Below are 14819 nucleotides of genomic sequence, written 5' to 3'. Positions count from 1 at the left end.
CGGCAGAGGCATGAAATCAGCAAGAAAGTAAGGAGAATTAAGGGCAAAATTGGAAAATTGCAAAATTTGCTTAATAAAGTTAGGACCCAAGTGGAATTATCTAGATTTCTCTTCATTTTCTGAATTCTCATCAGCTAAAACACCATGGAAGGGCTTCTTCAAGCTGGTTCTTTATATTTTTATTACAAGTAAGTTCAATTCTTGACTATTTCTTGAAATTTTGTATTTTTATGACTTTTACAACTAGGCCCACTTGTTAAATTCATTAGTTTTGATTTTATGAAAGAAGTTGAAAGTTGATATGAATATGTGCTGGAAGTATATGATGATTTAGCATGAAATTAGAGCTTTAAATTGTTCATATGCTGATTTTATTGAAAGAATTGAATAGAAAGTGAATGTTTGGGACCTAAAAGTAAAAGAGTTTGAAGATAGAGTTATATGTGGAAATTCTGAATTTCAATAGTTGTGTAACAACTTATAATGTCTAGTAAAGTACTAATTGAGAAAATTAGATTAATTGAGGGTTAATTGAGAAAGGACCGAATTGTATAAACTGTGAAATTTGGGGCAAAATGGAAATCAACATTTTGCACTAAAGCAGTTTTGGACAGCAGCAGTAGTGTAACTTTGAAAAATCACCAAAATTGTAGAGATTGAATTAGAGGATGAATAAAATATGAAACTAAAGCTTATTGAGTCTAGTTTCTTATAAAAGAAATGATGTGAGCAATGGAATTGTAAATCATGAGATATAATAGATTTTGTGAGACAAGGTCAGAATGAATTCAGGTTCCCTGTTCTGACTTTGGAAAATCATTAAAATTGTAAAAAATGATTATGAGTTATAGTTTATATGGTTAGAATCCTTAATGAGTCTATTTTTAGAAGAAACAAGCTAAAACATCATCCGAATTCTGTACAATGAGATAATTAATTTTTAGTGAAGAGTGGTCGGAACTGTCAGACAGCGAAACAGGGGAAACTTTAAAGAATAAACTGTACTATTTGGCTGAACCAAAAATTATGAAAATTTTATGGTATGAAGATATGTGAGTCTAGTTTTAGGGAAAATTAACGGATCTTAATTTGGAGCTCTGTAGCTCCGGATAAAAATAATTTAGTGACTCTGACTCGGATAAACAGCTTTGAATATACATGTTAGTGAATATTGAAATTATGGTTAATGTTGTTTAAGTGTGTTATACACATTAAGGATGTGGAATGGAGAGGAGGAGGAGGAAAATTGGGAAATATATGAATGATTCGTGTATAAATGGTCATATGTTTGATTATAACTCATAAACGATGAAATTTTATAACTCGGTTAAATACGTTTACAAGTGTATGTGTTTTGGTAATGCCTCGTACCCTATTCCGGTGTTGGATACGGTTAAGGGGTGTTACACAAGTCGCGCATATATAATCCATCATCCACTCAGGATTAAGGTATAACACACTATGAATATCACAAATGAATAAATCCGTAAAAGAATTAATTATAAATTCAACTTGGGTCATGTTCGACTATTGTCAATCCAGACAATGACATCCATGTCAATATCTTCAGGGAGTTATCCACTTCAATTTTGATTAGAATGCGGACTATTTAGATTATCTATTGATAAAAATTGTCTTTCTCATATTATGATCCAACCACAGAATGTAATTTAATATTAATTAAAATATTAAAACATTAATGAATTAATATTTGCTTATACTTTACTATCTTGATTATTAATGATACAAAATTATTAACATGTGTTTCAACTTGCTAATTCACCAAAAGGAAAATCTTGCAGGACTAAAATTTCAAATTTAATTGAGTGTGCATTGAGTATTAAATTATATGTTCGGAGACAATTTTTCTCTACTTACATATGACTTTGCAATTGAAGATCTTATACAAGTTAGAGGAATGTAATTTTTTTATGTTATTTGAACTCAATTTAAATATCAGTTTTAAGTACGTGTCCGAGATAGATATATATATTTTAAATTTTCATATGTTTTAATTTACCCCAAGATTAATATCATAGCTCCACGATTGATACTAATGAACAAAAATAAGAAGAAAGTATACGAAATCATAAACACAAATAAACCATGAGAAACATAAATATTCATAAAGCTAAAAGTTGATGTACATGTCAAACAAACATTACAATCCATGGCATGAAGCCATTAAGCAAGAGTCTGAAATATCCAAAGCAAAAGCTCACCTATTAGAATTACAACTGAAACCCAAATGCAAATAAAGCAAAAGTCTTCCTTGTCCTGCCTCAACCTCTGCTTGATTCATCCATCTCCATCTTCACATTTCATACATGCAATGTTTCCAAACACAATGAGTACTTAACAGACTTTAAACATACCAAATTTCTAAGCAAAACCATAAATTATAGAACTAATCAATTAATTATTGATTTAATTAAATTATTCCATGTAAAAATGTAGACAAATAAACTTGTATATACATGTGTCTAACTACAAACATAATTGATTGAATTATCTAATTATCAATTAATACTTGATTTAATTGAATAGGTTTATGTATAAATGTAATCTCATTCATTTGTATACACATGTTTCTAATTATGCCCTAATTTGGGATAGAAAAAGCTGTAAGGACCAAAGTGAAAAAAAATTAGTATATTGTAGAGATTAAATGATGCATTAAGCTAAATTCGTAATCATAAAGAGAAAGGATGGATGAGAAAACATAAATATATGCATAAAGCTAAAAGTTGATACATATACAAAAGACGTTACAAGTTAAGAGTTAGAAGGCATAGCATGAAGGCATTTGAGATATCAAACAAACATTACAATCAAGCCATTTGAAATCTCCAAAGCAAAAGCTAGAGTTATTAGAATTACAATTCTAAACTGTGAAATCTAAATGCAATTTAAGTAAAAGTCTTGGGTGGCCTGCCTCAACCATGGAATGATGACCATTTTCTATTTTAACGAGTAAAAATTTATCCTTTTAAATTGGAATGATGATAGGAGAAAAAATGAGAGAGATGTGTACGTGTTAATTCTAAATTATACTTTTTTTCAAATGTTCTATTTTCTTTCATTTCAGTTTTCAAATATAATAAGCAATGAACGAGAAAAATATTACATTTTCTCTCAATTTTCTATTTTTCCTAGCAAGAACATTTATAGAAAGAAAATTATATTTTCCAATCTTTCTATTTTTCTGACCACTTTAATTCTTTTATTTTCCAATTTTCTTTCCACCTTACCAAACAAGAGATTATCTGAATAAAAAAAAGAAGTTCATCTCAATATTTGGGGATTAGAACTTTAAGTTACAAACAATGTTTTGAAGTTCTAAAAGTAATTATTAATTTGTAGTTATAATAAATTTATCTATTTTTATTTTTAAAATTTGGAAATATATTTTAATTTTTTAACTTTTTAAATTTTTAAAAATTATTTTTATAATTTTACTAAAATTAGAATTAAATTGAGACAATGTGTCAATGTTTAGGGTTTTAATAATCTCCTAATGATATTATTAGAATTGAGAAATCTGAGATGTATTCTACAAAACAAAGTATGAGAAGAGATTATAATGTAAGTGCGTGCATGGCATAGCGAATTGCATGCCATATGCCCCATTTTAATGGGTTGGTGAAAAGCCAAAGATTGGAGAATATAATAGTAAGAAGTTGGGTTTAAAGGGTGTTGGTGGAGCCTCAGTCACTGCATCAAACAAAAACAATTCTGCAATACCAAACACAAACCTTTCCGCCATATTTGAACTTTAAAGAAGGCCAATGAAGCATCTCTTTTTCTTTTTGGTGGAAACTTTTGTATCACAAAAATAAATTTAATAGATAAAAAAATAGCAAATACTCATTATAAAATTCCAAAAATTGGCATTCTTTGTTGCTTCATGTACTAATCATTTATCAATCATTGACAATTGAAGAATATGCATTTTCTTGGTTTCTATATTGGTATAGCTATTGATTATTCGGTTTAATGCCATTATCATTCTTCAAACCAACTAAAGGATGTTATCATCGATTCAAACAAATTTTAAATTCTTACTTTTATATATATTATAGATTAAGACAAGCTCAAAATAACGGTAATTTGTTCCAAATAAACTAACTAAATTGTGTTCAATCTTCATAAAAAACCAATGCAAATGTGGATACTTTCATAGTGTTTAGATCCTCGGTACTTTTTTTGAAAAATTAATACTTTCAAATTGGAATGGTGAATGGAGAGAAAATAAGAGAGTTATGTGTATGTTAGTTCAAAATTATACATTTTTTCAAATGTTTTTTTTCTTGTCATTTCTCAACTCTACTAAGCAATGGTGAGAAAGATAATTACTTTTTCTATCAAATTTTCTTTTCTACCAGAAAAATTATATTTTCAATTTTTTCCTGTCTACCAAGCAAAGCATTGAGCAAAAAAAGAAAAAGAAACAATGTTGATGTCAATATTTAGGGTTAGAAATTTCAAGTTACAAACTATGTTTTAAAATTTTAAAAGAAATTATTAATATTTAAGAATAACATTTTTTATTTTTTATTTTGTAATTTGTATTTTAAATTTTATAAATATATTTTAATTCTTTAGAATTACTTTTTTATAATCATGATCGAATCAATAAAGTATGTAATTCTTAAAATTAAATAGGTTATGATATTAATTTTATAACAACCGCATCATTTCTCCATCACAAAATAAACAATTAATAAAATTAAACTAAAAAATACAAACACAATTAGTTGATGCTAAACCATAAAGAGAAAAGGTAAATATGCATAAAGCTAAAAGTTGATACATATCCAAAGCAACAGCTCACTTCTTAGAATTACAACTGAAAGATAATATGGAATCGAATCTGATAGAGAAATTAAAATTTTACCACATACCTCATTCTTCATTAGCAAATAACAACCTTTTGGATGTGAGCAATTTTGTGCCAATCTTCACCCCCATTTTCTCTGTATCTTTTGCTCAACTCCGGACATCCGTAAATTCTCAATTCTCTAAGGTTGGTGAGGCGGTCTATTCCCTCCGGTAGATCCCACAAATTAAAGCAATTAAAAATCTCAAGTTTTTGAAGAGAAGTGAGATTCGGTAGCCATGCTGGTAGAACGGACAAGTTTTGACAAAACTGAATTCGTAATTGCTGCAAAGTGGAAGAAGATCCTTGAAGAAGCAATCGTGGCAAATCTCTTAAGGCAGGTAATACGAAGAGTGAGAGAGAGAGTTTTAAGGCTCAACTGAAGGTCTTTTTCTTCCTCTTCTAGTTCCATTTTCAAATTGATTCGAAGGCAACCAACTATTTCAAGGTGTTCTAACTTGCTTAGGAATTTCAGGCTCCGTGGCAATGAGACAAGACTATCACAGTGCTTCAGGACAAGTGTCCGAAGTGACTTCAGATACTGCATTCCTTCAGGTAAACATTCTAATTCCATACAGCACCTCAATTCCAAGTATTGAAGAGAAGTCCAACATCCTGCTCGTATTTCTTTCAAATGCGTAGTTTTAATGGTTATTACTAGATGTCTAAGCTCAATCAACCTTTGCACGCTGTCAGGCAACTGCTTCAAACCAGTACCTCCCAAATTTAACGATTGCAATCTGCGAAGCTTATCGAAAGACCTCGGGAGTTCACGTTTACTCCTACATCCGCCCAAGTCAAGGTCTCGTAAGTGCTTCAAGGTACCAATGGAATTTGGTAAAGCCATCAATGGTGACTTCCTTAATCCTAATGCTCGTAGATACTTGAAATTGGAGAGACAGATTTGTAAGTGATTCATAAGTAGTCTTTGATTCCACTGAAGCATCCTGGATGATTACTGTTCGAACATTTTTCATTTCCTCCAAAACACGTGGAACTCCAACCAACTTCCCATCACATAATAATAAATGTCGAACATTTTCATCAACCGTTTCTGCTTCGGAATTCACTGTTTTACATTCTTTTTGAGACACATCTAATGCAAGATCATGTACCAGATCATGCATTTTGAAGGTAAAATACGACCAAAAATCCTGCTCCATTTGGATGAGGCACCTTGACAGTAATTCATTCAAATATCGTTTGCCAACATCCTCCCACTCTTGATTTTGCTTTGGATGCTCAAGGAGTCCATTTGCCATCCAAAGACAGATAACTCTATCACTAACATAGAGCTCATCCTTTTTGTACAAGGACAAAAATGCAAGACATCGTTGCAAATGAGATGGCAAATGATTGTAACTCAACTTCAACACTGGTAAAATATCGTTTTCATGTTGCTCAACTCTCCATATTTCACTCTCTCGTATATAGATCCAATCAGATTCATCCGTTTTCTAAAACAGTAGGCTTCCCAATGTTCTTACTGCCAAAGGAACCCCTTTGCATTTTTTCACAATCTCCTCCCCGATTCTAATGAGATTTGGATAATGTCTCTCATCACCATCATTAAAAGCCCATTTTGTAAATAAGGTCAAACAGTCTTCAAGAGGGAGACCTTTCAAAATATAAGGGGGAATTGAACTCATCATCGGGGCCACGTTCAAACTCCGAGTGGTGACAATAATTTTGCTTGGAGAAAATCCATCCGTTGATCTCAACAAATTTCTTAACTCAACCCATTTTGCTTTATTTTCATTCCACACATCATCCCGGACGAGCAAGAACTTCTTATCATTCAAAAGGCTTCTCAAACGAGCTTGCAAGGCGTCAAGTGTTGAATCATCACATCTTTCTCCTTTATGTACAGACTGAATAATCAGCTTGAGCAATCTAGAAAGATCAAATTCATCAGAAACACAGATCCATATCTTCAAAGGAAAAAGGCTAGTAACTCGATCATCATTGAATGCTAATTGAGCGAGCGTGGTTTTTCCTAAACCCCCAAGTCCAACAATGGGAATGACAGGGACATTTTGATCCCCACTTGGTTTCATCAACATACTAATTATGTTCTCTTTATCCTCATCTCGACCAATAACATCAGAAGAATGCACAAAAGAGATAGTCTCTCTGCGAAAAACATGTCGGTTGTCGCTATACTGTCTTAGATCAAAGCTTTTCCACTCAGTGGCAAGTTCGCCTAGTCTCCGGTTGATATCTTTGATTTTAGGACTCATTTTTAAAGAGAATGAAAGAGGCAAACAACAGGATCCTAAAAGTCGCACCTTTAAGTTGTTGATGTTGGGATGATTGACGGCGTCCTGTTTGCGGAGAGCTTCACACTTGAAATCGTCAATAACGTTCAGATCGGTTTTCATTTTGGTGCTGTTGCCGCTCGGCATCCAAGAGCACAGCTTTAATGCTGATCATGGTGTCCTCCAGCTTTTTCAGATCGGTTTTGACATTAAACGCCAAGCGAACTTCGTCTACAGTGAGACCGACAATTTTCTCGACAACCCTTTCTGCAATATTGAACAGAAACGTTTCCGCCATAATTGAATTTCTAGATCAAAGCTTGAATGATTGAGGGGAAGGAAGGCAAATGAATGATTGAGGCACTCAATAATGCTTTTATTTTTTTCTATTCATATCGAAGTAGCCATGCATTAAATTTTGTAATTCTTAAATTATGTATGGTAATATAATTTGAATATTTGCATAGTTAAGCGTTTGTTCTGGATTGAGAAGGATTTTTTTAGGTTAAAGGGGGAATGTTTGAAAAATAAAATTTAAACCTCTTTTTGAAACTTAAAAGATAAAGATGGGGTTTCTTTGAAGTTTTAGGAATAAAGTAAATAAATATAAGTCTTCTTTTACCAAAATAAATATAAGTTAGATAAATAAATGGTTTGGCTTTATTGGGTATAAGGAGTATTTTATTTAGGGTTTATATATGACTAAATTTACGATAAGTATTTTAATAGCAAGTTTTTTCCTTTGATCGATAAGTCAATTATAATAATCGAGGATGCCTTGAACTATTAACCTCTCTATGTGTAAATTTATTGCAAGAACGTCCAACAACTAACCTTTATTGAATGAATAACTACAAAACATAAGTCCACGATTTAATCAACTCCGATAACCTTGCGAACTAGAATGGCCCAACTTGAACCAATGGCCTCAACCGTTTCAAAACTAATTGCTATTTCCTCCTAGCAGGATCTAACTAACTACTTAATTGGACATGTCAATGTGTTCTTTAGTAGATTGAATACGATAAACGATCAACTCGGTATTTCTAACTGTATGCCTATCAATACTGAATCAACAAATTCTTTTTAACTTGATGCCAACATAATTTTGTGAGGCGATGAAGTCTATCTCCTAAATAAAAAAAACAATAAACACTGAAACGAAAGTTTTGAAATGCGGATTCAAATCTCACCGCTATCTATAGGGTTATTTATCAGTTTAAAACAAAAAGGTAAATGATGCAATAATACACAAGTAAAGAAAAGAGTTATAACAGAATTGAGAACAAGGAAGGTTCAATTCCCCATTCCATTCTCCCTTCCTTGTACCTCGCCTAAAACCCTAATTCTACTTATACTCATCAATCTACTATTGAAGAGTTATTTAAAAATAAAGTAAAATTAAAAGTATTTATTTTACAAATAAATCCAAAATAAAAGTTCTTAAAATAGATCATTATCCATTAACTCGTTCTTTGGCTCAAAACTTTTACAACAGCTTGCATTTTCGACTTTTTAACTTTTCGGGTTTGCTTTTGCACCTAATCAAAAATCAAATAATAGGTCCAAAATTAGTAGCATCTCATTCAAGGATTTATCAAAATTAAGCGTGATAAACATGTAAATTGGATGCATTATCACTTTTCATACCAAGTTTAATATTATTTATCATTTATTATTTTATAAACTTTTCAGAATATTATATTAAATTAAAATAAACTGTAAATCAAGTAATTTATATAGAATTAATGATGTACAAGTAATTTAAAATATATGATTAATTGTAAAACCATTATTGAATCAATCGGATATATGAATGTATATGTCATGGTGTATAAGTAATTTTAGGAGTATTTATTAGTTGTATATTTCTCTATTGATGATTGTAATCTTGTAAATTCCTCTAATTACAAATTGAGTCGAGATACTTGAATGGATTAAATTATAGAACTAATCAATTAATTATTGATTTAGTTAAATTATTCTATGTAAAAATGTAGACAAATAAACTTGTATATACATGTGTCTAACTACAAACATAATTGATTGAATTATCTAATTATCAATTAATAATTGATCTAATTGAATAAGTTTATGTATAAATGTAATCTCATTCATTTGTATACACATGTTTCTAATTATGCCCTAATTTGGGATAGAAAAAGTTGTAAAGACCAAAGTGAAAAAAATTATTTTTAATTTTTAATTTTTTATAATTTTAGACTCATATAGAATGAATTTAGATAATTGATTATCTAGATTTAAATGAACCTGAACAATAATTTTGAGTAATTTAATTTCTATCAGTTTTGAAAATCAACAAATAAAAGTAATTAATCATAATAAATATTTTTTGTCAATTATATATAATTTTAATCGATTAGTGTTGTTATACCCTCACCTGACATAACACATGGCATTACAAGAAGATAGTCGAGGACGGCTCTAGGTCATTCTAAATGTGTTGTTTTTATTATTTTTTATAAATTTTTATTATTTTTTATTTTTTAATATTTTACATATTTAAAACTTTTTATAATATTTTTAATTTTTAATTTTTTTATAGTTTTACACTCATATAGAATGAATTTAGACAAATTATTATCCAAGTTCATTCTAGATGTATATATTTTTTTAATTTTAAAATGATGTTTTAATTTTTACTATTAATAGTCAAACCGATCAACTAACAATTTTCATTAACGAAAGATTTTAATTGATTGTTTTATTATCATTAATAGCTCAATAGGATAAATTTCAATTTTATGTAGATTGGTAAAAACATCTCCCCACTCCTTTTCAATTTTAATATTGAGAAAATTAGTCATTCTCAAAAAATTTAGTAATTTAATCCTATCAATTTTGAAAATCGAGCTCACACTTACTCTATAAATAAGCATTTATTTCTTTACTATTTTCTTTAAAATTTAATTTTAACCCACATTAATTAAAGAATATTCTCATAGCTCATTTCTTTACTTTTATCATTAAAAAAGTTAATTTTAGTACTATTTTATTTAAAAGTTAATTTTAATATCGTATTAACTAAAATATATTCTTATATATCACTTTTATTCTCACACTAGCTAGAGAACTCTCTCGTACTCACACTTACCCTTACATTTGTTAAAGAATACTCCCTACTTACCTTATATGAATGAATGTTCATTTCTTTACTATTTTACCATATAAATAGAGATAAATTTCTTCACTATTTTTATTAAAAATAATTTTAATTTAATTTAATTTTAATTTTATATTTATTTTTATTTTAATAAGAAATTTAAAATTAAAATTAAATTTAATTAAATCTTAGTATATACACTAAAATTATAGTGTATAAATATTTTTATATAAAATATATGAATTAATTAAATCTTTATATATGTACTAATTTATATATATATGAAAATATTTTATAAATAAAAATACAAATTAATTAAATAATATATTTTAATTTGAATATAATAAACTCATACGTCTATATATAAGTATTAATTTACACTATTATTAATTAAAGGTGCAATGATTATTTTATACCCATAATCACTATTACCATATGCACATTTAAATTGTTTAAATTTACTAATTAAATAATTTATTATTATATTTAATTTTTATATAATTTTATAACTCTTAAAATTAATTAATTTATACAGTAGGTCTTTGAATCACACGGTAAAAACTAGTTTTTATATATTATTCACTAATTATATTTATATTTAATATAATATAATAATTTTATAAAATTATTTAATAATATTTAATTTAAAATATTTTTAGTTTATCAAATTTACATTAATCCATTACTCTAAAAAAAACTGTATATTTGGAATATACATGGGAACAAATAAAGACTTAATTGAAAATTTAGCAAAAAACATTGAAACTTCAACAAACAGGAGTCACACAGCCATATATCCTGATTGTGTGAACTCATTGTAACCGTATGGACCAAAATATAAGAATTCCCCAAAAATCACACGGCCGTGTGATTAAACCGTATAATTAATACAAATTATATAACTTAACCTACAATACCCACACGGGCATGTCGTCAGCCCGTGTGACAAGCGAAAACTGTGTAGTTCAAAAGAATCTTAATTTTTAAAGGTCACATGGTCATATCATCAACCCATGCGTAACACACAGCTATGTGCTAATCTGTGTAGCTCAAAAATAAATCTTTTGATCTCATTACAAAATCAAGATTTGGAAGTGGCTCAAAAACCTACCAATGCTATAATTATAATTACCAAATCAAAATGTACCAATTTAGCACCTCATACATTTTGTAACTTTTTTATAATTGGATAACCAATTTATTTATGTACTAAATTATAAAGACAAACCAACCATGAGAATACATAAATATGCATAAAATTTTATACATTACAATCTATAGCATGAAGGCATTTGAAATATCCAAATAAAAAGCTCAGTTATTAGAATTACATCTCTCAACTGTGAAATCTGAATGCAAATAAAGTAAAAGCCTCACCCTTTGCTTCATTCATCCATCTCCATCTTCACATTCCATACATGCAATGTTTCCAAACACAATGAGTACTTAACGAACATTAAACATATAAAAGGGAGAGATACTATGAAATCAAATCTGATAGAGAAATTAAAATTTTACCACATACCTCATTCTTCATTCGTAAATATCAACCTTTTGGATGTGAGAAATTTTGTTCCAATCTTCACCCCCATTTTCTCTGTATCTTTTGCTCAACTCCGGACATCCGTAAATTCTCAATTCTCTAAGGTTGGTGAGGCGGTCTATTCCCTCCGGTAGATCCCACAAATTAACGCAATGCTCAATCTCAAGTTTTTGAAGAGAAGTGAGATTCGGTAGCCATGCTGGTAGAACGGACAAGTCTGGACAAAACGCAATTCGTAATTGCTGCAAAGTGGAAGAAGATCCTTGAAGAAGCAATCGTGGCAAATCTCTTAAGGCATGTAATCCGAGGAGTGAGAGAGTTTTAAGGCTCAACTGAAGGTCTTTGTCTTCTTCCTCTTCTAGTTCAATTTTCAAATTGATTTGAAAGCAACCAACTATTTCAAGGTGTTCTAACTTGGTTAGGAGTTTCAGGCTCCGTGGCAATGAGACAAGGCTAAGACAATAACTCAGGATAAGTGTCCGAAGTGACTTCAGATACTGCATTCCTTCAGGTAAACATTCTAATTCCATACAGTACCTCAATTCCAAGTATTGAAGAGAAGTCCAACATCCTGCTCGTATTTCTTTCAAATGCGTAGCTTGAATGGTTATTACTAGATGTCTAAGCTCAATCAACCTTTGCACGCTGTCAGGCAACTGCTTCAAACCAGTATCTCCCAAATTTAACGATTGCAAGCTGCGAAGCTTATCGAAAGACCTCGGGAGTTCACGTAGACTCATACATACGCCCAAGTCAAGGTCTCGTAAGTGCTTCAAGGTACCAATGGAATTCGGTAAAGCCGTCAAGGGTGACTTCCTTAATACTAATGCTCGTAGATACTTGAAATTGGACAGACACAGATTTATAAGTGATTCATGAGTAGTCTTTGATTCTTTTGAAGCATCTTGGATGATTACTGTTCGAACATTTTTCATTTCTCCAAAACACGTGGAACTCCAACCAACTTCCCATCACATAATAATAAATGTCGAACATTTTCATCAACCGTTTCTGTTTCGGAATTCACTGTTTTACATTCTTTTTGAGACACATCTAATGCAAGATCATGTACCAGATCATGCATTTTGAAGGTAAAATACAACCAATAATCCTCCTCCATTTGGATGAGGCACCTTGACAGTAATTCATTCAAATATCGTTTGCCAACATCCTCCCACTCTTGATTTTGCTTTGGATGCTCAAGGAGTCCATTTGCCATCCAAAGACGTATAACTCTATCACTATAATAGATCTCATCCTTTTTGTAAAAGGACAAAAAAGCAAGACATCGTTGCAAATGAGATGGCAAATGATTGTAACTCAACTTCAACACTGGTAAAATATCGTTTTCATGTTGCTCAAGTCTCCATATTTCACTCTCTCGTATATAGATCCAATCAGATTCATCCGTTTTCTGAAACAGTAGGCTTCCCAATGTTCTTACAGCCAAAGGAACCCCTTTGCATTTTTTCACAATCTCCTCTCCGATTCTAATGAGATTTGGATAATGTCTCTCATCACCATCATTAAAAGCCCATTTTGTAAATAAGGTCAAACAGTCTTCAAGAGGGAGACCTTTCAACATACAAGGGGGAATTGAACTCATTAGCGAGGCCACGTTCAAACTCCGAGTGGTGACAATAATTTTGCTTGGAGAAAATCCATCCGTCGATCTCAACAAATTTCTTAACTCAACCCATTTTGCTTGATTTTCATTCCACACGTCATCCAGGACGAGCAAGAACTTCTTATAATTCAAAAGGCTTCTCAAACGAGCTTGCAAGGCTTCAAGTGTTAAATCATCACATCTTACTTCTGCATTTACAGACTGAATAATCAGCTTGAGCAATCTAGAAAGATCAAATTCCTCAGAAACACAGATCCATATCCTCAAAGGAAAAAGGCTAGTAACTCGATCATCATTGAATGCTAATTGAGCGAGCGTGGTTTTTCCCAAACCCCCAAGTCCAACAATGGGAATGACAGGGACATTTTGATCCTCACTTGGTTTCATCAACATACTAATTATGTTCTCTTTATCCTCATCTCTACCAATAACATCAGAAGAATGCACAAAAGAGATAGTCTCTCTGCGAAAAACATGTCGATTGTCGCTACACTGTCTTAGATCAAAGCTGTTCCACTCAGTGGCAAGTTCTCCTAGTCTCCCATTGATGTCTTTGATTTTAGGACTCATTTTTGAAGAGAATGAAAGAGAAAATGAAGAGAATGAAAGAGGCAAACAACAGGATCCTAAAAGTCGCACCTTTAAGTTGTTGATGTTGGGATGATTGACGGCGTCCTGTTTGCGGAGAGCTTCACACTTGAAATCGTCAATAACGTTCTCAGCATCGTAGAAGATGCCTCTGAGCTTCCGCATACAGAGGCGCAGCTTTTCACTTTGATGCTGTTTGTGCTCGGCATCCAAGAGCACAGCTTTAATGCTAATCATGGTGTCCTCCAGCTTTTTCAGATCGGTTTTGACATTAAACGCCAAGCGAACTTCGTCTACAGTGAGACCGACAATTTTCTCGACAACCCTTTCTGCAATATTGAACAGAAACGTTTCCGCCATAAATGTAGGGGAAAGCAAGGCAATCAATAAAGCACTCACAAATGATTTTCTTTTTCTTTCTTTGAGCAAGATATCTTGGTGGCGGTAGATCGTATTTGATACTTGACTTTCCTTGGCTGGGACTTAAAATCTGTAAAATTCCAAGGAGCGGGTTTCTATAAGCTATAAAATATTTGTGCCAGTGGATCCGGGGTGGGTTTCTTCGTACCTATTACTCGAGTTTAGTGTTTTGAAAGCTGGACAAATCACATGGATAGAGAATCCATCGATTATATCAATTTAAAATAATCTAAACAATCAATTCAACTACAAATTGGTTAAAAAATCAATTAAATTAGATTTTATATATTTTTTTTAATTTTTATGAATTTAATTTCAACACGATAGACTGAAAATTAATGATGTAACTAATTTAATCATCCATTCGATTTCATAAAAAA

General features: G+C 30.9%; 4 protein-coding genes across 5 annotated transcripts; all 4 read right to left on the bottom strand.

The window, feature by feature from the left end:
• Positions 1 to 2296: 2296 nt before the first annotated feature.
• LOC105784831 (putative disease resistance protein RGA3) lies at positions 2297 to 14552 on the bottom strand. Of its 2 annotated transcripts, none has more exons than XM_052626566.1 (2): positions 11787 to 14552; positions 2297 to 2312 (listed from the first exon to the last, which is right to left on the bottom strand). In XM_052626566.1, exon 1 carries the CDS (start codon positions 14377 to 14379, stop codon positions 12736 to 12738), a length of 1644 nt encoding a protein of 547 aa, XP_052482526.1. In that variant the 5' UTR covers positions 14380 to 14552; the 3' UTR covers positions 2297 to 2312; positions 11787 to 12735. The 2 variants fall into 2 exon arrangements, with proteins under 2 accessions (XP_052482526.1, XP_052482525.1); XM_052626565.1 differs by lacking the exon at positions 2297 to 2312 and adding an exon at positions 11476 to 11664.
• LOC128036035 (disease resistance protein RGA2-like) lies at positions 4758 to 7604 on the bottom strand. Its single transcript, XM_052626573.1, has one exon. The coding sequence runs from the start codon at positions 7282 to 7284 to the stop codon at positions 6337 to 6339; it is 948 nt and encodes a 315-aa protein (XP_052482533.1). The 5' UTR covers positions 7285 to 7604; the 3' UTR covers positions 4758 to 6336.
• Positions 5085 to 6141, bottom strand: LOC128032036 (putative disease resistance protein RGA3). Its single transcript, XM_052627157.1, has 2 exons — positions 5705 to 6141; positions 5085 to 5661 (listed from the first exon to the last, which is right to left on the bottom strand). The coding sequence occupies exons 1-2, from the start codon at positions 6139 to 6141 to the stop codon at positions 5085 to 5087; spliced, it is 1014 nt and encodes a 337-aa protein (XP_052483117.1).
• Positions 11795 to 12544, bottom strand: LOC128036230 (putative disease resistance protein RGA3). Its single transcript, XM_052627156.1, has one exon. The coding sequence runs from the start codon at positions 12542 to 12544 to the stop codon at positions 11795 to 11797; it is 750 nt and encodes a 249-aa protein (XP_052483116.1).
• Positions 14553 to 14819: the final 267 nt, after the last annotated feature.

Source organism: Gossypium raimondii, chromosome 13, assembly GCF_025698545.1.
Source record: "Gossypium raimondii isolate GPD5lz chromosome 13, ASM2569854v1, whole genome shotgun sequence".
NCBI lineage: Eukaryota > Viridiplantae > Streptophyta > Magnoliopsida > Malvales > Malvaceae > Gossypium > Gossypium raimondii.
The sequence above is the reverse complement of the archived record's forward strand: the minus strand, read 5'-3'. Positions and strand labels throughout refer to the sequence as shown.

Bases quoted from the DNA above. Each gene is read 5' to 3' on its own strand.
- LOC128032036 (XM_052627157.1), bottom strand. From the start codon at position 6,141: ATGGCAAATGGACTCCTTGAGCATCCAAAGCAAAATCAAGAGTGGGAG. The intron at 5,662-5,704 runs GTACCTTGAAGC...GGGCGGATGTAG, and splicing joins GGCTTTACCAAATTCCATTG to GAGTAAACGTGAACTCCCGA.
- LOC128036035 (XM_052626573.1), bottom strand. From the start codon at position 7,284: ATGCCGAGCGGCAACAGCACCAAAATGAAAACCGATCTGAACGTTATT.
- LOC128036230 (XM_052627156.1), bottom strand. From the start codon at position 12,544: ATGAGTCTACGTGAACTCCCGAGGTCTTTCGATAAGCTTCGCAGCTTG.
- LOC105784831 (XM_052626566.1), bottom strand. From the start codon at position 14,379: ATGGCGGAAACGTTTCTGTTCAATATTGCAGAAAGGGTTGTCGAGAAA.